The sequence below is a fragment of the Narcine bancroftii genome, chromosome 6 (genome assembly GCF_036971445.1).
Source record: "Narcine bancroftii isolate sNarBan1 chromosome 6, sNarBan1.hap1, whole genome shotgun sequence".
NCBI lineage: Eukaryota > Metazoa > Chordata > Chondrichthyes > Torpediniformes > Narcinidae > Narcine > Narcine bancroftii.
In genome coordinates this window covers 29,883,429-29,910,553 of record NC_091474.1, presented here as the reverse complement: position 1 = coordinate 29,910,553, position 27,125 = coordinate 29,883,429, and the positions used below count along the sequence as shown (strand labels likewise).

At 42.3% G+C, this 27,125-nt stretch overlaps 1 protein-coding gene across 2 annotated transcripts in view; it reads right to left on the bottom strand.

The window, feature by feature from the left end:
• rbl1 (retinoblastoma-like 1 (p107)) overlaps positions 1-27,125 on the bottom strand; it is an 83,309-nt gene that overhangs the window by 37,018 nt on the left and 19,166 nt on the right. For both annotated transcript variants that reach the window (XM_069884547.1, XM_069884548.1), the window contains exons 6-13: positions 16,931-17,091; positions 13,518-13,582; positions 10,573-10,759; positions 7,757-7,923; positions 6,132-6,244; positions 3,538-3,641; positions 3,313-3,450; positions 528-692 (exon numbers count right to left, since the gene is read on the bottom strand). In XM_069884547.1, the coding sequence (XP_069740648.1) occupies positions 528-692; positions 3,313-3,450; positions 3,538-3,641; positions 6,132-6,244; positions 7,757-7,923; positions 10,573-10,759; positions 13,518-13,582; positions 16,931-17,091 (1,100 nt within the window). The remainder of the gene's footprint in view (positions 1-527; positions 693-3,312; positions 3,451-3,537; positions 3,642-6,131; positions 6,245-7,756; positions 7,924-10,572; positions 10,760-13,517; positions 13,583-16,930; positions 17,092-27,125) is intronic.

The window sequence follows — 27,125 nt, the reverse complement described above, 5'->3', positions numbered from 1 at the left end:
TCTGTGGACTACTAGAAGAGGCAAGGAGGCAAGATGAATTTAGTGCTGTAGATGGATCGAAAACCAGTTTGGAGGGAAATACAAGAATGACATTCATATTGATGGAGAGAGATTAATATTTTTAAAGCCCCTTAGTGAGAAGCCAGATGCAAAATAGAATCAAAGTGTGTATAGAAGGTGCTCACTCTGTGGACTACTAGAAGAGGCAAGGAGGCAAGATGAATTTAGTGCTGTAGATGGATCGAAAACCAGTTTGGAGGGAAATACAAGAATGACATTCATATTGATGGAGAGAGATTAATATTTTTAAAGCCCCTTAGTGAGAAGCCAGATGCAAAATAGAATCAGACGCTAATATGAATAGAACTTTTACTGAGCAAACATCAAATGAGTTCAGCAATGTGAAGAATTAGTTAAAAATTTAGTAGGCTATTCATGAGAGGCTTTTACTTTGCTTAAGAGCAAAGTGGATGCAGTACTTCTTTGATATGCAAACAAACATAAGTTACTGAAAGAGACCCACACACCTCTTCACACGTTGGAACCTTGTTGTCTGCTCCATGCAAAGCTTTCCACAAGGCAGAATCATGGGTCCAAGCTCGACTTTCCAAAATCTGCTCTTCGATGTTGTTAAGATGCTTCACCATATCACGGGATAGACCCTCCTCTGCCCGAATCAACACCTCAATCACCTGAAAGGGAACATTATCATCAATAATGTTAACTTCATTCTTGCAAAAAGATGTATTATGCCATCTCTCTAATTAATTTAAGAATGCAAAGTGCTTCACACATTGAGGTGCAGTCAGCAATGTTTTACTAAGTTATCTCTTTTGAGTTACCAAACAAGATAGGGTGGCACAGATGGCATAGTGATTAGCTCAATGCCTTTACAGTGCCAGCGATTGGGACCGGCATTCCAATCCCGTGCTGTCTGCGAGGAGTTTGTATGTGCTCCCTGTGTCTGCATGGGTTTTCCCTGGGAGCTCCGGCCCACCCTTCGAAACATACGGGGGGGGGGGTTGTAGGTCAATTGGGTAGCATGGACTCATGGCCAATTGTGCACTAAATTTAATTTTTTAAATTTAATTTAAAAAAATTGATCTTCTGATCTGATGCTTTGTAGATTCCATACCACTCAATGATGCAGCCAGACAGGACACTCTCAATTGTACTCCTGTAAAATGTTGTCGAGATGTGGAAGTGTTGGTGCTACTGTGCCTTCTTGACTAACAAGGTGTCGTGGGTCCAGGATAGGTTGTCCTTTAATGACCCTTTAACCTAGTTTAAAGGACTGACCATCTATCCTGTACATGCTTCTCATTTTTTTTTTTTTTTTAAATCAACTTCTTTCATTTGTCTATCCTCTTATAGCTAATACCCACTAATCCCAGAAACATCTTGTTGAATCTCTTCTACACCCTCTCGAAGCTTCCACATCCTGTACACAATGCTCCACATGTCACTGAACCAACGATTTCTATAGCTGCAACGCAACTGCTATTTTAGCCTGGGCCAAAGAAAGAATGACTTTCCAGCCATGATAAAGAAATAGGTCCTTGAATGGAAAAACAAACTTGCACTGTGAATTTATATAACTAGCACAAAGGAGGTTTAAAAAATATTACTGGCAAGTCAAATTTAAAAGATGCAGCAATAAAAATGATACAAGCAATAAGATATTAAAAATATTCTCAGCACCGCTAAGTCCATGACAAAAATACTGTGGTGAAGTTTTACAAACTGGATTTTCTTAAAACAGGGCTTTCCAAACCTTTTCTTTCCATTCACATACAACCTTAAGCAATTCCTATGCCATAGGTGCTCTGATTAGTAAGGAAATAACTTGAGGTGAGTAGGAATAAAAGGTTGAGAACCACTGCTCTAAACCCAATTGTTACTGAAATATTTTGCTTGAGAAAAATTGTCTTTGGCCCATTTCCTTTGGAGTTAATGAAACCATGCACATAACAAGTCAATTAAGTACGATTATAACAGTGGCTTTCAACTTTTTTCTTTCCACTCACATCCCACCTTAAGTAATCCCTTACTAATCACAGAGCATTTATGACATAGGAATTACTTAAAGTTGTATGTGTGAGGAAAGAAAAAGTTTGGGAAACCCTGCCTGAAAACATACGCTCATGTATATTTATTGTGTATCACATACACGATTCCACTGATAGATTTCAGTCTGACTTCCTTTGGACATAATGAATAAATTATTTTTAATTGCAGTTTCTGGGCAGCTTTGATTAAAATCATGTACTCCATCACTACCACACAACCCCTCCACTCCACCAACTTCCTAGATCTTTTATTCTGCTAATAGCAGTACTATTCTAATAATATTCGTACTGTTCTAATGAGGTTACTCGTGCTAGACAATCCTCTGGTTTCCTTGGCAATCCATAAATAATAAAGCAGTGTCATTGAAAGAAGCAGGAAACATCACACATTTAAGTCAACGTAACAAGAAACTCCTGCGTACAAAATTACCGATACATTAGTTTGTCTTTATTGATGTAGACATTTTGATGTTGCAAATCAGGTTGTGACATTACAGCTCACAAAATGATTACTTTGGACATCAAATTATTTTAGATCAGGAGGTAACTGAAAGCACAAGAAACTCTTTGTGGTAATTTCTTGCCTGTATTCCTTGCTCGGAAGGTAACCATGGTCAAATTACTTGCCTAATGATACACAAATCCCACTGAAGTAACTGAGAAATTAAAACCTATTCAGTAAACTGGAATTAAAAATAAACCTTACAATAGTGACCATAAAATTAATAGTTTGTTGCAAAACTAATCACTTCAGCGGTTCACTGTTGCTGTCACCTTCTCCATAGAAATTAGGGATAGACATAAACATGGCCTCATCAAAGATGCTTACATCCCAGAAACAAACAGATAAGCTGGCAGCAAGTTGGATTCATCCATCTGGTTCCACTGCTAACTCAAGAATGTCAACTACCCCATGTGTGGGAGAAACAGAAATTAAAAACATTCTAAACAGCCATCCAGTTATGGACTGATGAGATGATGGTGAGTGCATCTTGCAATTATCTGTGTCAAGGTAAAACACAAATAGTGACATGATTAGGGTTGGTGTTCCGAAGTTCTTCACGCATTGATTAATGTGTCAACAGATCTAAGTAGGCAATTGGAGGAAAATACCCAGATTTAATCAGTTTCAATTGCCAAATGAACTTCCCCATCAGTTGATTTCTCATGAACTTGGAAATGATCAAACTGATGGCAGTGTCTTCATGTACACAGCAATATGGAACCTTGAATTTCAACTTACCTTGTAAAAGTAGAAAGGGCTAAGGTTTAGAATGTCAATAATCCATGGGAAGGTGCGTTGGGAACTGTAGGAGGAGAGGACAACCTCCAGACAGCAAGCCATCAGCGAGCAATGGAAAATATCTTGCTCCAATAACACCTAGAAGCATTAAAACGGACCTTAATTAGTCTGCACAAAGATACATTACAGAAATGCCTATTACACATAGAATTGCCAGTTACTTACTGTCATATCTTTCCCAGGGTTTCTTCGACTTTCCTGTACCATTACGGTCTCCAGGATCTTCCAATACAATATCTCAGCAAGCCGCAACCGTTTGATGGCAAAATCTATTTCGAACAAACCCAACACAATGGAGATTTCTATAAATTAATTGCATTTTAGTGAAAGCATAAACTCTCTGATTCTAGAACTGAAAATGGGCTGTGAACATTCATTTTATCCACGTTGCACAACTTTATAAACATCTCTCCAATGGTCCAGGAAATAAAATTCAGGCTATCTAACCTCTCTGTATAACTCAAGCTCTCCAGTCCCTGCAAGGTTCTGGTGGGTTTTTTCTGCACCTCTTATAGCTCATTGATGTCCTTCCTATAGCAGGGTCTCATCAACACCTTGTTCAGGTAAATCGCGAGGTCCAAACTTTTGACTCCATATATCACCCATTGAAGGTGAGCAAGTCAGACGACTTCTTCACCACCCTAGCCACCTGAGTCGTCATTTCTAAGGAGTTCTGCACCTGTACTCCTGGGGCTCTCTGTTCTACACCACTCTCCAGGGCTCTGCCATTCACTGTGCAAGTCCTTCCCTTGAGGTGTTGCACCACCTCACACTTGTCAGAGTTAATTTCCATTTGTCACAGCTTGGCCCACTATCCCAAATGAGCTAGATCCTGTTGTAAACTTTAGATATCTTTCCTTACTGACTGTTGCACCAATCTTGGGGTCATCTGCAAATTTTATAATCTTGCTGACTACGAGTTAGGACATTGTGTTGCAATTGTATGGAACATTGGTTGGGCTGCACTTGGGGTATTGTGTACAGTTCTGGTCTTGCACCACAGGAAGAATGCAGTGGCATTTAGAAAGTGTTCAGAAGAGATTTACCAGTGTGTTTCCTAGATTGGAGGGCTTTACACACAAGGAGAGATTGGACATTCTGGGTTTATTCCCATTGGAATAAGAGACCTAAATGTGGGATAAAGGTAGATTAGTGCAAATGGGTGTTTGATGAGTAACATGGATGTGGTGGGTTGAAGGGCCTGTTTTGGTTTCAGATTCAGAAACTATTTATTGTCATGTAATAAAACAGAAATGTAATAGAAATTTACTAGCCCTTTGGCCTACAAATCATACACAAAATTGCTTTTAGTCTGCCATAAGGCAGATAAAGAATCACCATTAGCATTGCCTGGCTCCTGTCAAAGAGAAAGAAACAAAAGTGAGACCCCAAAGAGACAATGAGTGTCCATGGATTCTCCTCCACCGCTCCCACAGCCTCTGCGGCTGCACAAACTTCAGTTCATTCCATCGGCAACCCAGGCTCCAGATCCAAACCTCTGTCACCATGAAAACCATTCAGCGCCCAGGACCCTTTTGAAGCTCTGCTCGCCATCAGCACTGCTTGATTCCTGGTCCAATACTTGGTTGTCTTGAGCCAGTCTCCAGCAGCCTGGTGCGAGTTCTGTGAACTCAAGTTGCCAGCAGCTTGTATGCATTCCTCACCTGCAAGTCACCAACAGTTCACTGCCTGTGTGTGTCCTTCAGCTGCAGAGCCCCTTGCTAATCCACCACCATGGTCATCATCCATAGGGTCATCTCTTCTGCTTCTCCTTCTCATTGGGAGGTTGTTCCCATTGGAGATGTCCTGTGCCTGACTGCTGTTCACCAGAAATCTGCACACTTGGACCCGAATCCGTGGTCACAGGATTTTAAATAAACCACCATTGGCTTCTTTAATAGTCCACTTAAACCCCGTCTGGAGAAGTCAGCAGGAGAGCTGGGTGGTAGGACCCTGTGAGGGAACACTGTGCTTCCACTCCCTGCTCTCCCCTGGTCTGCACTAGTAGTGAGGTATTTCTCATCGGCTAATTACTATTAAAGGATAAGAGAATGACCTGAGAGTCCTTATAACTTACCACACAAATAGAATTTTAACAGTCTTTTAGAGAACTATTATGGTCAATAAAATTTACATGTGGAAGAGAAACACTCATGTGATATCACCATTTAGTTCATTTACTGGTACTTCATTACTTTAGTTAAACCTTGTTGACAATGGAAATGTTAAGGTGCAGGGGCACAGTCATCTTTTTACCATTTTACTTACCTGTGTGAACACGACCAACACAGTATAGGGGGTCATTTTCATCCATGTACTTACCTGCCAAGGTAGGTGATATCATAGCTGATGTGTTTCACATTGGCTCCAGTGTAAAAGGCTTACCCACCTTCCTGGAATGCCAATGCTGTTGTGCTGCAGGTCTAGACTCCTTTTTCACCAGAATGCCGGGGCCCTACATAAAGGTTGCACTGAATTGGCTTTTCTTGGTTCAGTGTGAACGCTCCGATCCTACCTGGCTTAAACACAGGCGAATGACAAGCCAATTTACTGAAAGCACCTCTATGGTCTTTTTCACAAACTTAGTATCTCTGTTGGAATTTCAGGGACTGCACAACCCAGTAGTTATTTTCTGACAACAGCACACCCAAAGGTATCACATGGGACGATGACACTCAATGAAAAGCAATGGGTAGGAATGCAATCCACCATCAGTTCAGAAAGAATATAAAAACTATCAGCCTCACTGGGGTCCTCACCTATATGAGAACCAGCCTGGCTTTCCGTAGGTTGGGAGTAGTGCTGGCAGAACGTATCACCAATCCCCTTTACTCGTGTTGATACAGCTTCAACTGGGTTCCGTGAACAGGAGCTGAAATAAATTATAATATTGTTCAAAAATGCAAAGTTACCCAATACTTTCCACAAGATATTGTAAAAATGTTATAGTTTTTAACCATGAAAACATTTTAACTTGAACTAAGTGAGTGTAAAAATACATTAGGAACAGTGAGATTGGTCAGCCAATGTCCGTCCAATTTAAGCCAGCTATTTATAAGTTTAAAATCTGCAACAGAATGGCATGACAAGCAAATAAAATAAACTGTGACTATGTCTAGAATCAACCTTGTAGGACTGATGACACTCTGCTCTGTCCTCCAAAGGGTTTTCACTAGTTCTTGTCCTCGTTCAACTTGATTTTAATCTCCACAGATGTCAGCAATCATCAAGGATCCACACCACCCAGCACATACTCTGCTCTCATTACTACCATCAGGGAAGAGTAATAGGTGTCAAAAGACTTGCACCACCAGGTTCAGGAACAGGTGCTCCCCCTCCACCATCAGATTCCTCAACAACAAACTCAATCAGGGACTCATTAAGGACTCTTACTTGTGCCCTTTTTTGATTTTTAAAAAAAAATTCACCATATTGCACATTGTTTACATTCATTATCTGATTACAGTTCTTCATTTGATTAAATGTATACATTGTATATTTTTTTTTACACTATCAGAAAGTGACAATTCTGCCTTGTCTGCAGAAAAAAGAACCTCAGGGTTTGTACGTGATTCCATGCATGTTCTCTGACAATAAATCTGAGATGGCCTGGAGGGCTGGTGATAGGGAGCAAGCTAGGCGAGTGGAGTAGGCAGGCTATGGTGCTCAAGGAGGTACCCGCCTAGCACAGTGATCTCAGGACATACTAGGTGCCAGTAGTGGCTCTAATGTATACCTGAATCCTCAATGGCCAGACCACCTGCCCAAACACCATTCCTCAATGGCAACCAGTCCATACCACAACATGCCATGATAAGATCACTTTAAACATACCTCTGTAGTGAGAAGACATGAACAATGACCCCTTTAGTCCAAATTCCACAAGCATTCTTGCTTCTAGGTCCTAACCACACTACCAGTGTATTCCAATCCAATGAATGGAACAAGCTTGCTAAGGAGCACATTCAGACATGTCAGTAGTCTTAATTTTGCTGCCTCTAGAAACCAAGAATGGCAACAAGTGCTACCTCTGGAGCACTCACGTCAAAGAAATACATTTTTCAAAACTGCTTGTTTCCATCTCCAATGCACTGTCCATTTTCTTTCCTTGACTGCAACAGTTCCAGGCAATAGCAAACAATTTGCTTCCTTTGCTTCTATCAATGCTGCTGAGAACAAAGGTTCAGTACAACCGTATAACTCTCTGTGGTCCTTTCAGGGTCACCCAGCAGGAAATACTGCCTCTACAAAACATTACCCAATAGCTGAGACAGGAAGATTGAGAGAGTGGAAGTAAATTGGATGCATGTCTGTCTATAGACAGCCGGCACAACAATAAAACCTACTTCACTTACCACTGGAGTGGGGAAAAAACTTTGCTTACTTGAAGATTTGTAGTAGATGTTCACTGGGAGTATTCTTCAGTCCCATTACCATGGTCTGCAAACGACTGACACTCTGGGTTGCAGAGGACACAGGCGTCACAACAGGCTCTTTCTCTTTCAAGTAACGTCTTCCTGTCAACGGTGTTGAAGGTGCCAATGATCTTGTCTGTGAAAACATTTACGAGATTCGGTATTTTATTTCCTTCACCCAAAACATTCAAGAGACAGCCTCAAGTACAGAGTCAGTAATCTCAAAGATTCTGCTTTTGAACTTTAACTGATAAAGGTATACAGGGCCTTAGTTTAGAACCTCATTCATCAATGTTTCATTCCTTGGATTAAGTACTGAAAATGGAAACCTCCATCTGAAGTTCCAATTATCATTTCCCATTGGTTAGACCATAAGACATAGGAGAAGAAATAGACTATTCAACCCATCAAGTCTGCCCTGTCATTTAATCATGAGCTGATCTATTTTGCATTCAACCCCACTGGCCGGCCTTCTCCCCATAATTTGATGCCCTGGCTAATCAAGAATCTATCAATATCTGTCTTAAATTTTAACTGTCTATAGGATATAAAAGTGTTGGATGGCTCAAAATTTCTTAAAACTAAATGAGGGCAAATTTGAGGTTTCCCTATTTGGTCCCCCTAATTCTACCAAAATTATCTCCAATAATCTTGATAACTTATTCACCCTGATTAAAACCCATGTTAAATTCCTTGGTGTGATATTTGATTCCACCGTGAAATTTGACAAACAAGTTAATGCGTAGTAAAAGCTAGCTTTTTCCAGCTTTGCACTATTGCCAAATATCAAATTATTCCTTTCATTTAAAGATCTTGAGAAAGTTATCCATGCCCTTATATTCTCCCGTTTAGACTATTCTAACTCTCTATATACTGGAATTAGTCAGTCTTCATTATTCCATCTGCAACTGATTCAGAATGGTGCAGCCAGGCTCCTGACAGATGCCAAGATGAGGGACTATAATCACTCCTATTCTGGCCTCCCTCCATTGGCTTCCGGTCCAGCTCAGAATTGATTTTAAAGTTCTCCTGTTTGTCATGGATCTCCTAACTCCATATTCCACTTCAAGAGCCCTCAGGTTGGCTGACTTGGGGCACTTGGCTGTTCCATGCTCAAATTGTAAACTCAGAGGAGACTGCATTGCAGCCCCCAAAATGCAGAACAACATTCCTCCTTCTATCAAATCGGCCCCTTCCATCAACTCTTTTATATCCAGATTGAAGATGTATTTGCATTTTGAGTCCTCCTCATGCATCTGATTGTAATCTTGTGTTCTAATCTCTCGTATTCGTTTTATTCTGTACTTTAAACAGTTGCCTAGTTGGGAAGTCTTTTTGATCTGTACAGAACTTTGGTCAACTTGAATGGTTTTAAATGTGGTAAACAAATAAACTGAACTTAAATACATGCGATGGCCTCGCCTCCACAATTGCCTGTGGCAAAAAAACCCCACATATTTACCACCCTCTGGCTGAAGAAATTCCTATGGATTTTTAAGTGAATATCCTTTAATCCTGAAGTTGTGCCCTCTTGTCCGAGATCCTCCCACCATAGAAACAACCTTTCTACATCGACTCTGTCCAAACCTTTCAACATTTGAAATGTTTCAATGAGATTCCCCCCCCCCCCCCCCCACCATCTGACAAATACAAACCAAGGGCTGTCAACCGCTCCTCATATGATAACCTTTTCATTCCCAGAATCATCTTTGGGAATCTCCTTTGAACCTCCCCAACTTCAGCACATCTTTTCTCAAAACTGCTCACAGTACATGGTTGATGGCAAGATCAGAGAAGTAGCTATATTAGATAATTAAAAACAGCCATCTTAAATCAATGGTGGGCACATATTATCCAGAAGAAATTCTAAAGGACAATGTTGTAATTCTCAAAGACACTCGTTAGTCAGGTCAGAAAGCATGGATTTGAACCGGGAAAAATCAAAACAGAAAATTGCTGAAAATACTCAGCAGTTCAAAAAGCATCTGACTCTAACAAAGTCCCACATACAGACAGGACAAAGATAAGAGCCAATACTAAGTGCTAGGCTGGATCCAAGATAAAACTCGATGCCAGAAAGCATAGGGGGATGATAATTTAGTACTTGTCATGGGGTTCCATGTGGTTCATGACAGGTCTTTTGATATATTATATATATATATATATATATATATATATATAAAATCTATCTCTCTCTCTCTCTCCCCCTCAGTGCAAGAACACACTCAAGTTTGCAAGGACAAGAAAGAAAACCAGTGGATCAGAAAGGGAGCTAAAAAGTAACAAGTGAATTTCATTCCAAAAACGAGATAATTTAGGTCAAAACAGTGGATAGAGATTTAAAATAATGGGTTGAGGATTAATGAGGAGCGAATAATTTTCATCACAAGTAGGCAATGAGTCAGAGGACTTGTTAAAACACAGAAATTGAGGAGGTCTCGCAACATCCATAGGAAGTATCTAACCAATGTTTCAGGCCTGAGCCCTTTGTCAAGGTTCAAGTGTAATAAGTACTTTGATGAACTCGAGGTGCCACATGAACAGGGCTTTGAACTAATCTCAGGGGAAGTTGATTGGATTGCTCTTTTATGGCTGGTATAGAAATGATGGGCCACAGACCCTTCATGATTCTGGAGAGAGACATGGAATTCTCTGACAAAACAATTTAAGAAGAACAGAATGGGAAGAGCTGGTTAAAGAATAGTGAAGATAAGGATAACAAAACTCAATTTCTTGTCAGTGAGGTACGCACAATGACGGCTTAAAAGGAAGGGAGTCAAGTTACTTTTTCAAAGTGTTGTTGCAGGTTGCACTCAACTTGCATTCTTGCCGACAGTTTGCTAATTGGAACATCTGCTGCAGCTTTACGTGGTGTCCCTATTTCTTCATCAGCATCTTCTCCCAGAAATATTCGCTCATCAAAATCACCCACTGTCAAAACATATTCTTCATATTCCTTGTTTACTGCTTTGCTGTACAAAGTAATCAAAATGGCAAAAATTTATTCATTTTATATCAGAGAAAATGGCTAATTTTGATTAACATTTTTATATACACTGATACATATATACAGTGTATTCTGCATGAAATCGAACAATAAATCTGAATTTTAGAATCTTGAATGCCTGAATGAGATTACATGAATGAGTGGCAAAGTCCAACGTTCTTCAGTCATTTGACAACCCCTCTTCCCTCCTAAGGTTAAGCTGGTGAAACAATACTGTATTGACTTCATAGGAACTATATTCTTCATTACATGAAAACCAAAAACTGCAGATGCTGATCATCAAACAAAACAAAAAATATTAGAAAAAGTCAGGTCAAGCAGCAGAGATGAAGAGAACAGTCCAATCTTTGATCTGAAACTTTATTCTGTTTCTCTTTCTGTTTGATGTTGCCAACATCTTATATTTTCATATCCAATAATTTCATAGGAATTCTACAATGCATTAAATGCGAGGAGCTCACATTGGATTGCAGGACAGCATACACAAATCTGCCTGAGGCAAATGAGGCCTTGCAGACCAACCTGCAACAAATGCCACTTACACAGAACCAAACACCCTTGTGAATGCTCAAAGGTCTTCAATAGTGGACATACTTTGGCAGCACAACATTGATGAAGAAATCAACAACAGGATAGTGAAAGCCAGGTCTGCTTTTGGAAGACTATGGTAGTGAAGAGGAATGGATCTAAAGACCTAGCTGATGGTGCAGTTCTCACACCCACTTTATACTTGCAAGACATTAGCAGTGCATACACCAGACATGATTAACCACTTTCAAATGACCTGTCTGCACAGAATACTTCACATCAAGTGATAAGATTCTGGACACACAGATTTTGTCCCAGATAAATCTCTCCAGCACCTATACACTGTTGAAAGAATCACAGGTTAGATGGGCAGAATGTATTAGAAGAATGTTTGATGAAAGGATACCAAACCAGCTACTTCACAGAGAGCTGACTGAGGGTAAACAACCATGTGGTGGTCAGAGAAAGAGATCCCAATACTCCCTGAAAAGTTTTAACACTGACACAGGATTGGGAACAGACATTGGATCATCCCATTTGGTGTACCTGCATAAAAAAAAAGCCTATTCATCAGGCAAAAATCAAGGTCCACTGATACTACAATATCCCTAACCTGTCACCCTTGTGAAAGCTCGGTCTAATCAGCTAGTGTTGAACACACTGCAAAACTAAATACTAGATGTCCTGGTCTTCACTGAGAACAAGTGACAAATACAGAGAGAGGCCATAACCACAAATACTACTACAAATGATGTCTCACCAAAGCCCTGTATAAGCCCTTAGACAAGTTTATGTTATGCTCAAAACACTTTGTGAATACAGAGCATATGATGTCTTCTGAATTCTTTGTTGCATCCACTTGTTTAATTTTGCATCATGAACTCACACACCAAGGACACTTTTTACTAGTTTCTCACCACTCCTCTTCAAATTTTCCAATTAATTACCTCTATTTTCTTGCCCACTCTTTCTTTTGCAAATTTGGTTTTCTATACAGAAAATATATTGCAGCAATTCTTTTTGATAGCTTCACCTGAGCCAACAATCTTTACCAACGACACAGAAAAGCAAAAGGCACGCAGAAACGACAGCAATAGCAAGTTTCCCTCCAAGTCATGTACCATCCCGACTTGGAAATATGCTTGCTGAGATGATACCTCAGAACTCCCTATGAACTTAAGTGTCAGGATATTTTCAGCAGATGGACTGCAGTAAAGGCAGCTCATCAGGGGCAATAAATGATGGCTTGTCAGCCTACTTATTGTATGAACAATAAAACGCTCAGTAAGCCTGTTTAATCTTGTCCAGACCAAATCCATTTCTGTAGGCTAACATTTTTTTTATGAATCCACTGTGAACTTGCATGAATGGGATATCTTCAGTGGAACTGAACTGTCTTGTTAAATGATAATTGATTATCATTTCAGAATAATGGGTCTGAACTAATATTTTTCATTAACCAAGTTATTTAACATGTCAGACAACATAGACAAGACATATTAGAATCTTGCTTAGTATTTAGAGGCTCCGATAGCTCAGTGGTTAGAGCACTAATCTTGTAAACCAGGGATCACAAGTTCTTTCCTCGCTGGGGCCTAATTTCTGTGAGGGCACTGGACAAAGTAACTCCTCTCTGTCTTCCTTACGGTAGACCAAGTTAAAGAATTTCATGTAGGTTACATTCTAAATGCAATATTATTTGGCAATAATGGAACCTTTACCTTCTTTATAGTATTTTTGATCCTCCATTCAGAACACCCACAAGAATATACAATCTGCAGTTTATAAAACACAGCCACAGGTTGCACACAATGGTTTCAGAACATTCTTGAACCTGTCCTTTCCATTGATGGACACCAACAAATATTGTCAAGATGTGTTTCCAGGTCCAGGGTTGGGGACCAATTCAACAACAGACCACTGAATCAATCAGCTGAAACATTGGACATAAAAAATTGTCATCTTGCAAGATAACAACCAACTTTTCCCCTCCACAAAATAGTTATTAATTTCAGTTCAACTTCCTTTTTAGTCAGCCATCCTCTCGAACATCAGCTCATTGGTAACAGTGCTACCAACCCCAATACATCAGGAAAACATACCATAGATTGATAATTGAAATAGTCACAACTCTTGTGGACTTTCAACCTTTCTGTCATATTTATATCAACAAACCCTGTAATTGTTGAACTCACTTGTTGTCTGTGAAATTGGTAACATCCAAAAGATCAATAAAGAGCTTGTTGTTTCCTTTAAGAATCTGCAAAGCAAAAATGACAAAATGGATTCAAAATTGTTTGTTCTCTTGAAACATCAAATCAGCCAGTCTCAAATAAGGGCACAACATAAGCTGGCTCCATTCATTATCCTCTGGTGAAAAGATAAATGTGGGAGATGAAACAAGAAACAAGGACACTTCTTCACCAGCACCAAGATCTAAACACTGCAAATGACCTCCCATAGTTGCAGACAATTATGATCACGATCCCTAGTATTATTTTACTTTAAAAAAATTTTTTTTTTTTTTTTTTTTTTACTGGGTAGGTCATGTATATTCTTCTTCAATCACAATCACAAGTAAATGAAGGATGATGACAATTAAACACATGTAGAAGGAATTTGGTAGCTTCTCTTCATTGGTCAGGGCATGGAGTAAGAGGATTGGTAAAAGTTCCATTATTGTCATGTAATACACATGAAATTCTTCAACTTTGTCTACCATAAGGAAGACAGTTAGCTACCACTTTATCCAGCGACCTTCACAGAACCCAGCGAGGAACGAATTCGCAACACCTGGTTTACCTGACCAGTGCTCTAACCACTGAGCTATCGGAGCCTCTGGGACATCATGCTACAACTGCATGGTGTGTTCCTTAAACCACACTTGACATCCTGCACCAGTTATGCACAGAGATTGACAATATTTTAATGGAGGATCACATTCTTTCCGAATAAATAAGCCATAGACACAATAAACTCTGAGAAAAAGTTGTATTACAAATCTTATAACTAGAGCATGTATTAATGTTCAGAACACAGGTATTGAATAAATGGTTTACAGAACTAATTATGGATAGGATTCTGGAAATTTTACACCTAAAAACATAATGGAAGAGTGAGCAAAATACCATGACATCTATTCAGCATCTCCAGCATTTCCCAGTCATCTTGCATGTACTGAATGCAGAGTGGAGCTAATGCTTGAACACACTAGAAGATAAATCAAAGAGTGGAGGGGGTGGGTGGGGTAGGTTTTCTATTAAACTGGGAATGTGCCCGAGCACAGTACACTTTGAACACAAGAACAACTACTGCTTTTGCCTGGTGAGAGTTAGACACTATGGAAACAAGCCTTATGGCCCAACCCCTCCATTCCAACCAAGGGGCCTGCCTGAGCTACTCCCATTTCCCCACATCTGCCCATTTTGTGGCATCTGCCCACATCCACTGATGCAAAAATAACTGTCAAGTTCATCCACCTTTTCTTTGTTCCCCATCACCACTTCCCCAGTGCCATTTTCCAGTGACCCAATGTCCACTCTTGCCTCATTTACCCTTTATATACAGGTAGTCCCCGACTTACGACCGCAATGGGGACTGAAGGATCGGTTGTAACCCGGGGTTGGTCGCAAGTTGGATTCGCTCCTCCACCCTGAGGCCATGGAACATTCAACGAATGAAACTTTAATGGGGACCTTGGGCTGCCGCAGGGAATGGGACCTCAGGTAGCTGCAGGGGATGGGGACCTTGGGCTGCCCCGGGGGAACACTGTACACAGTACTTTTAACATAAAATATGCACTTGGACAGTAGTTTTAATTTTATAAAAAATGTGGTCATATGTGCAGGTGGACATAACCCATGTAGGTTGGAAGTAGAGGACTACCTGTATCTGAAAAAAACTTTGGTCTTTGTGGACCCTACTTTTGATGTCCTTTATTGGACTGTTAATATTATTAAGGTGAATATTCTGCCAAAACTTTTATACATTTTTTGTGCTATACCAGTTTTTGTTCCTAAATCCTTTTTTTGATTCTTTGGCCTCTTTTATATATTCCTTTATATGGAACAATAAGCCTCCCAGTCTTAAAAAACCTTCCTTCAAAATATTAAGAAAAATTGCTTGGCATTACCCAATTTTAAATTTTACTACTGGGCAGCTAATATCAGATACGTTATTGTTTGGATTCATCATAAGGTTTTCTCAGGTGCTTCAGGATGGATTAATTTAGAAATTAAATCTACTAAAAAGTTCTCCCTTATTTCAATTCGTGGACCACCTTTATCTTCTCTGCTTCCAGATTATCGGACAATTTTGTTGTCAGACATACATTGAAAATTTGGTTTCAATTCAGGAAACATTTTGGGTATCATAGATTCTTATTAGTTGGCCCTATCTTAAGTAATTATTTTTTTCCCTCCTCCCTTGGTTCAAGATATTGGTTTTTATAATGATCTAACTTAGGCATCCAATCTTTCTGGAACCTTCTTGTCAACCATACTCTTGCCTCTTTCGAACAACTATCTGCTATATTTTATATACCCAGATATCATTTTTTTCATTATTTACAGGTTAGGAATTTTTTGAACTTTTTATCTTTGACAGTTCCTTCAGACTTGGATTTTAATGTATATAAGGAAGATATATAGTTCTCAACCGGACCATAAACGGCTGTTGCATGCCCTGTATGAACTATTTTTGCTATTTAGGAATAATTTCCTGAATGGAATTTAAAAAAAAATATGGGGACAATATTTCCAACAAATATTTTCTGAGACTACATGAGATTCTATTCTGAAATGTATTCATTTATCCTCTCTCTATGCTAGACATCCACTATTGCAATTTAAAGCAGTATCCCACTATTCCAAAACCCAATCGGCGAAATTCTATTCTAATTTATCTTCTTAATGTGATCAAGGTAAAAGTGAAGATGGTTCACTGTTTTGGTTAGGTCCTTCTCATCTCAATTATTGGGAAGGCATATTTCATACATTATCTTTAGTTCTTAATATTAATTTGGCCCCATCTCTTTTTATTGCCTTGTTTGGAATATTTGGGCCCAATGATCTGATATTGAATTCCTCACAATCCCATGTAGTAGCTTTTGCTCCCGATTGCCAGAAGGGCCATAATCATGAAAGGGAAAGATGCTGTCCCTACCACACACTCTAAATGGCTGTCTGTTACAATGGCTTGTTTGTCTTAAGAAAAAAAAAGATGCTCCACTAATGTAATGAATGTAAATTTTATTTCTTTATGGGGGTTCTTTTCTCAACTATTTCTCAAATTTGGAAGCTTAACTAATTTTTGACTTCATTGTTTAATTTTCTTTTCATTATCATATAGTTTTCTATGTATTTTGCCAATAGCCTCTGTTGGTCAGGGGTCGATTTGTAGAATTGCAAGTTTTTTTTCTTTTTGCATGCATTATTTTTAAATGTAACGTAGGTTTTTTCATTACTGTCATTAGTATTATACAAGTTTGATTATTCTATTCATGTTTATTTACCTATGTAACATTTGCTAAATGAAATCAATAAAAATATTGAAAAAGGACACTGTAGAGAATACACAATTCAAATGTTTTCTTCCCATCTTGGCTTACCTTCTTTTCAAATAACCTCTTAATGTGAGGTTTCCAGTGGTGCTCCTTGATACCTTTGGCTTCTACTATGAGCCCATTATGCAAGTCACATAGTTTCTCAATGATACATGGTGGTTGTGCTGGGGGTTTATAGTCCTGGCTGCTAAACTCTGGAGGCAAACCTGCAGAAGGCACAAATTAACACACCTTAGAGAAAATAATTTAATCAGAAAAGGCCATTTTCAATATTTATTGAAAAACTATGTACAGTAAAATCCCCGGATATGCAAATTTTCCAGTTGCCTGTGACACAATCTTACAACTGTCTAACGAACACATCTGCATTAAGAATAAATAGTTTAAAAAGACAAAGGACAGTGCAAAATGTAAAGTAATTTGAAAAAGAATCAGTATTGTAGTCCTTAATTACGTAAAGTTCACTTTAATTAGATGATTCCCATAGCTTACAAAATTTAAATCCTGGACACTGGCGCTATAACAGCAAACCACTACACTACCCATACTGTCATCATAATTAACCACTCCCCCTAAAGTTTATAGATACAGGTATACCCCACTTTACGAAACTAGAGCATTCCTACTGAACCTTTCATAAGATGAAATGGTGTAAAATGAAGAAACAATTACCATTGATTACTATGGGAAAACTTTTTAATTGTTCCCAGACCCCAAAACCACCCCCCCCCCACCAAATCATACCCAATAACACAGAAAACCTAAATTAACACTAACATATAGTAAAAGTATGTTATGATACACAGCCTAGAAAGAGTAGAAATAATGTATGTCCAGTCTAATTTCACCTATCAGAATTGGGAAGACAGTGATTTTTGACAGCCTCATTGGCCGCCTAGTAACAGTCCCAGCGGCCACTTTTTTGTAAAAGTGAAAATACTTTTGTAAAAGTGAATTTGTGTAAAGCAAGAATTCGTAAAGCAGGGTATATCTGTAAAGCTTTACTACTATATTTAATAATATACTAATACTGATAATGGAGAAGGGTTCAGAGAGCTCATTGCTGTATCTGACCCGACCTTGTTGGTTTTCGTGCAGTTGGATAATCATGTTGAGGAACTTTGGGGGATATCCGATGCGCTCTAGTATTTGCCAAAGCCCTTTCCTGCTCACGGTGTCGAAGGCTTTGGTGAGGTCAACAAAGGTGATGTAGAGTCCTTTGTTTTGTTCTCTGCACTTTTCTTGGAGCTGTCTGAGGGCAAAGACCATGTCAGTGGTTCCTCTGTTTGCGCGAAAGCCGCACTGTGATTCTGGGAGAATATTCTCGGCGACACTAGGTATTATTCTATTTAGTAGAATCCTAGCGAAGATTTTGCCTGCAATGGAGAGCAACGTGATTCCCCTGTAGTTTGAGCAGTCTGATTTCTCGCCTTTGTTTTTGTACAGGGTGATGATGGTGGCATCACGAAGATCCTGAGGCAGTTTACCTTGGTCCCAACAAAGCTTGAAAAACTCATGCAGTTTGGCATGCAGAGTTTTGCCGCCAGCCTTCCAGACTTCTGGGGGGATTCCATCCATACCTGCTGCTTTGCCACTTTTCAGTTGTTCGATTGCCTTATATGTCTCATCCAGGGTGGGAACCTCATCCAGCTCTAGCCTTAGGGGCTGTTGAGGGAGCTGGAGCAGGGCGGAATCTTGGACTGAGCGGTTGGCACTGAAAAGAGATTGGAAGTGTTCTGACCATCGGTTGAGGATGGTCCATTAACAATGGCGTGAAGCAAGGCTGTGTTCTGGCACCAACACTCTTTTCAATCTTCTTCAGCATGATGCTGAACCAAGCCATGAAAGACCCCAACAATGAAGACGCTGTTTACATCCGGTACCGCACGGATGGCAGTCTCTTCAATCTGAGGCGCCTGCAAGCTCACACCAAGACACAAGAGAAACTTGTCCGTGAACTACTCTTTGCAGATGATGCCGCTTTAGTTGCCCATTCAGAGCCAGCTCTTCAGCGCTTGACGTCCTGCTTTGCGGAAACTGCCAAAATGTTTGGCCTGGAAGTCAGCCTGAAGAAAACTGAGGTCCTCCATCAGCCAGCTCCCCACCATGACTACCAGCCCCCCCACATCTCCATCGGGCACACAAAACTCAAAACGGTCAACCAGTTTACCTATCTCGGCTGCACCATTTCATCAGATGCAAGGATCGACAATGAGATAGACAACAGACTCGCCAAGGCAAATAGCGCCTTTGGAAGACTACTCAAAAGAGTCTGGAAAAACAACCAACTGAAAAACCTCACAAAGATAAGCGTATACAGAGCCGTTGTCATACCCACACTCCTGTTCGGCTCCGAATCATGGGTCCTCTACCGGCACCACCTACGGCTCCTAGAACGCTTCCACCAGCGTTGTCTCCGCTCCATCCTCAACATCCATTGGAGCGCTTACACCCCTAACGTCGAAGTACTCGAGATGGCAGAGGTCGACAGCATCGAGTCCACGCTTATGAAGATCCAGCTGCGCTGGATGGGTCACGTCTCCAGAATGGAGGACCATCGCCTTCCCAAGATCGTATTATATGGCGAGCTCTCCACTGGCCACCGTGACAGAGGTGCACCAAAGAAAAGGTACAAGGACTGCCTAAAGAAATCTCTTGGTGCCTGCCACATTGACCACCGCCAGTGGGCTGATAACGCCTCAAACCGTGCATCTTGGCGCCTCACAGTTTGGCGGGCAGCAACCTCCTTTGAAGAAGACCGCAGAGCCCACCTCACTGACAAAAGGCAAAGGAGGAAAAACCCAACACCCAACCCCAACCAACCAATTTTCCCTTGCAACCGCTGCAATCGTGTCTGCCTGTCCCGCATCGGACTTGTCAGCCACAAACGAGCCTGCAGCTGACGTGGACTTTTTACCCCCTCCATAAATCTTCGTCCGCGAAGCCAAGCCAAAGAATACTGATAAAGACTTTTACTAGGCAGGGATAGGGAAACACTTTGGGAGAGTCACACAGTGGTGAGCAGCATTATCTGGCTCTTCATTCTGGATGCTACCATTTCATTCAAACACAACTTTATTAAAATAGCCGCTGGGAGGCAGCACAACTGCATGTTCTGCTGGCTGACGTTTGCTCTCATCTTCACCAAGGATTTGTATATTGCTTCAGAGAACATTTACTTTTACAATTTTAAACTTTTATTTAAATTCTTATTTCATTAAATTGTATTTATTTCCTTGATTTTATTTTGCCAATTATTTGAATTCCAGATACTGGGTATTTTACTGTAAGTGGGTGATGAAAGGGTTAATTTCAGAGCGTAACACCTAGTGTCGCCACATGGTAAAGGTTTAAATAAAATATGCAAATCAATAGCCAAACTAACCAATGGTTAAATAGCTTTGTTTAAACTAACCAAAGGAGAAGTAGCTGTATTTCTGAGACATAAAAAAAGCCTTTATAATTTGTAGTAGTAGGCCGAGATAGGAAACTGGTATAGTTTTTGAAGAATTCAGCAAAGAATTAGAGAATGTTGGTTTAGGGTGCAAGGTGGAGTGTTTTAAGGGAACATCAGGGGGAACCTTCACACAGAGAGCAGCAGGAGTGTGGATTGAGCTGTCAGCTGAAGTGATGAATAGGAACTTGATTTTGACATTTAAGAAAAATTTGGACAGGTACATGGATGGTCGGGGTATGGTAAGATATGATCTGGTGCAGGTCAGTGGGATGAGGCAGAATAATAATGGCATTGACTGAATGGGACAAAGGGTTTGTTTCTGTGCTGTTGTGTTCTGTGCTTTTCCCTGTGCAGGTAAATAAAGGAAGATTAAATTGTCCTGCTGTCTAACCACGGAGTCGTATGTTGAAGAAAACGAATGGATCCTCCTGACAAGTGACCACAAATATATGAACAAGGACTGGACTGTAGGGCATGGAGTTTGGTCACTTAGTTAGGAGTCTACTGGTTATCATATCTAATAATCAGATCTGATCTGTAGCCAAACTCCAGTTACTTGCCTTTTCCACACTGCTCTGATGTAGGAAGGTTCAAGAATTCAAAACCCTGATTTCAGTATTAAACTGTGTGACTTTCTTCAGCACAAAGAACTGTGCTTAAAACAGCAGTTTAACTAGTACATTTTCAAGACACAAAGGATAGAAAATATGATCCCAAGTACATCAACGGCAGCTTATGAATAATGCAGTTGGTCCCTAGAATCTTGGATTTACGAAAAATCACACCACAGCTGACGTCTGTTGAACAACCAGGTTTAATTTAAAAGCTTTAAATTTTTTACAATTTAGACATACAGCACAGTGACGGGCCTTTCCACCCATGACCCCATGGAGCAATTGACTTAAAACCCCAGTACATTTTTGAAGGGTAGGAGGAAACCCACACAGACACGGGGAAAATGCACAAACTCCTTACAGACAAGGTGGGGTTGAAACCCAGGTTGCTGGTACTGCAACAGCGTGGCGCTAACTGCTATGTCACTGCCACAGTGTTGCGCTAACTGCTATGTCACTGCCACAGTGTTGCGCTAACTGCTATGTCACTGCCAGTGTTGCGCTAACTGCTATGTCACTGCCACAGTGTTGCGCTAACTGCTATGTCACTGCCACAGTGTTGCGCTAACTGCTATGTCACTGCCACAGTGTTGCGCTAACTGCTATGTCACTGCCACAGTGTTGCGCTAACTGCTATGTCACTGCCACAGTGTTGCGCTAACTGCTATGTCACTGCCACAGTGTTGCGCTAACTGCTATGTCACTGCCACAGTGTTGCGCTAACTGCTATGTCACTGCCACAGTGTTGCGCTAACTGCTATGTCACTGCAACAGTGTTGCGCTAACTGCTATGTCACTGCCACAGTGTTGCGATAACTGCTATGTCACGGCAACAGTGTTGCGCTAACTGCTATGTCACTGCCACAGTGTTGCGCTAACTGCTATGTCACTGCCACAGTGTTGCGCTAACTGCTATGTCACTGCCACAGTGTTGCGCTAACTGCTATGTCACTGCCACAGTGTTGCGCTAACTGCTATGTCACTGCCACAGTGTTGCGCTAACTGCTATGTCACTGCCACAGTGTTGCGCTAACTGCTATGTCACTGCCACAGTGTTGCGCTAACTGCTATGTCACTGCCACAGTGTTGCGCTAACTGCTATGTCACTGCCACAGTGTTGCGCTAACTGCTATGTCACTGCCACAGTGTTGCGCTAACTGCTATGTCACTGCCACAGTGTTGCGCTAACTGCTATGTCACTGCCACAGTGTTGCGCTAACTGCTATGTCACTGCCACAGTGTTGCGCTAACTGCTATGTCACTGCCACAGTGTTGCGCTAACTGCTATGTCACTGCCACAGTGTTGCGCTAACTGCTATGTCACTGCCACAGTGTTGCGATAACTGCTATGTCACTGCAACAGTGTTGAGCTAACTGCTATGTCACTGCCACAGTGTTGCGCTAACTGCTATGTCACTGCAACTGTGTTGCGCTAACTGCTATGTCACTGCAAGTGTTGCGCTAACTGCTATGTCACTGCAAGTGTTGCGCTAACTGCTATGTCACTGCCACAGTGTTGCGCTAACTGCTATGTCACTGCAACAGTGTTGCGCTAACTGCTATGTCACTGCCACAGTGTTGCGCTAACTGCTATGTCACTGCCACAGTGTTGCGCTAACTGCTATGTCACTGCCACAGTGTTGCGCTAACTGCTATGTCACTGCCACAGTGTTGCGCTAACTGCTATGTCACTGCCACAGTGTTGCGCTAACTGCTATGTCACTGCAAGTGTTGCGCTAACTGCTATGTCACCGCAACAGTGTTGCGCTAACTGCTATGTCACTGCCACAGTGTTGCGCTAACTGCTATGTCACTGCAACAGTGTTGCGCTAACTGCTATGTCACTGCCACAGTGTTGCGCTAACTGCTATGTCACTGCCACAGTGTTGCGCTAACTGCTATGTCACTGCCACAGTGTTGCGCTAACTGCTATGTCACTGCCACAGTGTTGCGCTAACTGCTATGTCACTGCCACAGTGTTGCGCTAACTGCTATGTCACTGCAAGTGTTGCGCTAACTGCTATGTCACTGCAACAGTGTTGCGCTAACTGCTATGTCACTGCCACAGTGTTGCGCTAACTGCTATGTCACTGCAAGTGTTGCGCTAACTGCTATGTCACTGCCACAGTGTTGCGCTAACTGCTATGTAACTGTAACAGCGTTGCGCTAACTGCTATGTCACTGCCACAGTGTTGCGCTAACTGCTATGTCACTGCAACAGTGTTGCGCTAACTGCTATGTCACTGCCACAGTGTTGCGCTAACTGCTATGTCACTGCCACAGTGTTGCGCTAACTGCTATGTCACTGCCACAGTGTTGCGCTAACTGCTATGTCACTGCCACAGTGTTGCGCTAACTGCTATGTCACTGCCACAGTGTTGCGCTAACTGCTATGTCACTGCCACAGTGTTGCGCTAACTGCTATGTCACTGCCACAGTGTTGCGCTAACTGCTATGGCACTGCAACAGTGTTGAGCTAACTGCTATGTCACTGCCACAGTGTTGCGCTAACTGCTATGTCACTGCAACAGTGTTGCGCTAACTGCTATGTCACTGCAAGTGTTGCGCTAACTGCTATGTCACTGCCACAGTGTTGCGCTAACTGCTATGTCACTGCCACAGTGTTGCGCTAACTGCTATGTCACTGCCACAGTGTTGCGCTAACTGCTATGTCACTGCCACAGTGTTGCGCTAACTGCTATGTCACTGCCACAGTGTTGCGCTAACTGCTATGTCACTGCCACAGTGTTGCGCTAACTGCTATGTCACTGCAAGTGTTGCGCTAACTGCTATGTCACTGCCACAGTGTTGCGCTAACTGCTATGTAACTGTAACAGCGTTGCGGCTATGTCACTGCAACAGTGTTGCGCTAACTGCTATGTCACTGCCACAGTGTTGCGCTAACTGCTATGTCACTGCAAGTGTTGCGCTAACTGCTATGTCACTGCCACAGTGTTGCGCTAACTGCTATGTCACTGCCACAGTGTTGCGCTAACTGCTATGTCACTGCCACAGTGTTGCGCTAACTGCTATGTCACTGCCACAGTGTTGCGCTAACTGCTATGTCACTGCAACAGTGTTGAGCTAACTGCTATGTCACTGCAACAGTGTTGCGCTAACTGCTATGTCACTGCCACAGTGTTGCGCTAACTGCTATGTCACTGCCACAGTGTTGCGTTAACTGCTATGTCACTGCCACAGTGTTGCGCTAACTGCTATGTCACTGCCACAGTGTTGCGCTAACTGCTATGTCACTGCCACAGTGTTGCGCTAACTGCTATGTCACTCCAAGTGTTGCGCTAACTGCTATGTCACTGCAACAGTGTTGCGCTAACTGCTATGTCACTGCCACAGTGTTGCGCTAACTGCTATGTCACTGCAAGTGTTGCGCTAACTGCTATGTCACTGCCACAGTGTTGCGCTAACTGCTATGTCACTGCCACAGTGTTGCGCTAACTGCTATGTCACTGCCACAGTGTTGCGCTAACTGCTATGTCACTGCCACAGTGTTGCGCTAACTGCTATGTCACTGCCACAGTGTTGCGCTAACTGCTATGTCACTGCCACAGTGTTGCGCTAACTGCTATGTCACTGCAAGTGTTGAGCTAACTGCTATGTCACTGCCACAGTGTTGCGCTAACTGCTATGACACTGCCACAGTGTTGCGCTAACTGCTATGTCACTGCAAGAGTTGCGCTAACTGCTATGTCACTGCCACAGTGTTGCGCTAACTGCTATGTCACTGCCACAGTGTTGCGCTAACTGCTATGTCACTGCAACAGTGTTGCGCTAACTGCTATGTCACTGCCACAGTGTTGCGCTAACTGCTATGTCACTGCCACAGTGTTGCGCTAACTGCTATGTCACTGCCACAGTGTTGCGCTAACTGCTATGTCACTGCCACAGTGTTGCGCTAACTGCTATGTCACTGCCACAGTGTTGCGCTAACTGCTATGTCACTGCAAGTGTTGCGCTAACTGCTATGTCACTGCAAGTGTTGCGCTAACTGCTATGTCACTGCAACAGTGTTGCGCTAACTGCTATGTCACTGCCACAGTGTTGCGCTAACTGCTATGTCACTGCAACAGTGTTGCGCTAACTGCTATGTCACTGCCACAGTGTTGCGCTAACTGCTATGTCACTGCCACAGTGTTGCGCTAACTGCTATGTCACTGCCACAGTGTTGCGCTAACTGCTATGTCACTGCCACAGTGTTGCGCTAACTGCTATGTCACTGCCACAGTGTTGCGCTAACTGCTATGTCACTGCAAGTGTTGCGCTAACTGCTATGTCACTGCAACAGTGTTGCGCTAACTGCTATGTCACTGCCACAGTGTTGCGCTAACTGCTATGTCACTGCAAGTGTTGCGCTAACTGCTATGTCACTGCAAGTGTTGCGCTAACTGCTATGTCACTGCCAGTGTTGCGCTAACTGCTATGTCACTGCCACAGTGTTGCGCTAACTGCTATGTCACTGCAACAGTGTTGCGTTAACTGCTATGTCACTGCCACAGTGTTGCGCTAACTGCTATGTCACTGCCACAGTGTTGCGCTAACTGCTATGTCACTGCCACAGTGTTGCGCTAACTGCTATGTCACTGCCACAGTGTTGCGCTAACTGCTATGTCACTGCCACAGTGTTGCGCTAACTGCTATGTCACTGCCACAGTGTTGCGCTAACTGCTATGTCACTGCAACAGTGTTGAGCTAACTGCTATGTCACTGCCACAGTGTTGCGCTAACTGCTATGTCACTGCCACAGTGTTGCGCTAACTGCTATGTCACTGCAAGTGTTGCGCTAACTGCTATGTCACTGCCACAGTGTTGCGCTAACTGCTATGTCACTGCAACAGTGTTGCGCTAACTGCTATGTCACTGCCACAGTGTTGCGCAAACTGCTATGTCACTGCCACAGTGTTGCGCTAACTGCTATGTCACTGCCACAGTGTTGCGCAAACTGCTATGTCACTGCCACAGTGTTGCGCTAACTGCTATGTCACTGCAAGTGTTGCGCTAACTGCTATGTCACTGCAACAGTGTTGCGCTAACTGCTATGTCACTGCAAGTGTTGCGCTAACTGCTATGTCACTGCCACAGTGTTGCGCTAACTGCTATGTCACTGTAACAGTGTTGCGCTAACTGCTATGTCACTGCCACAGTGTTGCGCTAACTGCTATGTCACTGCCACAGTGTCGCGCTAACTGCTATGTCACTGCCACAGTGTCGCGCTAACTGCTATGTCACTGCCACAGTGTTGCGCTAACTGCTATGTCACTGCCACAGTGTTGCGCTAACTGCTATGTCACTGCCACAGTGTTGCGCTAACTGCTATGTCACTGCAACAGTGTTGCGCTAACTGCTATGTCACTGCAACAGTGTTGAGCTAACTGCTATGTCACTGCCACAGTGTTGCGCTAACTGCTATGTCACTGCAACAGTGTTGCGCTAACTGCTATGTCACTGCCACAGTGTTGCGCTAACTGCTATGTCACTGCAAGTGTTGCGCTAACTGCTATGTCACTGCCACAGTGTTGCACTAACTGCTATGTCACTGCAACAGTGTTGCGCTAACTGCTATGTCACTGCAACAGTGTTGCGCTAACTGCTATGTAGCTGTAACAGCGTTGCGGCTATGTCACTGCAAGTGTTGCGCTAACTGCTATGTCACTGCCACAGTGTTGCGCTAACTGCTATGTAACTGTAACAGCGTTGCGGCTATGTCACTGCAAGTGTTGCGCTTACTGCTATGTCACTGCCACAGTGTTGCGCTAACTGCTATGTAACTGTAACAGCGTTGCGCTAACTGCTATGTAACTGTAACAGCGTTGCGGCTATGTCACTGCAACAGTGTTGCGCTAACTGCTATGTCACTGCCACAGTGTTGCGCTAACTGCTATGTCACTGCCACAGTGTTGCGCTAACTGCTATGTCACTGCCACAGTGTTGCGCTAACTGCCATGTCACTGCCACAGTTTTGCGCTAACTGCTATGTCACTGCCACAGTGTTGCGCTAACTGCTATGTCACTGCCACAGTGTCGCGCTAACTGCTATGTCACTGCCACAGTGTCGCGCTAACTGCTATGTCACTGCCACAGTGTCGCGCTAACTGCTATGTCACTGCCACAGTGTTGCGCTAACTGCTATGTCACTGCCACAGTGTTGCGCTAA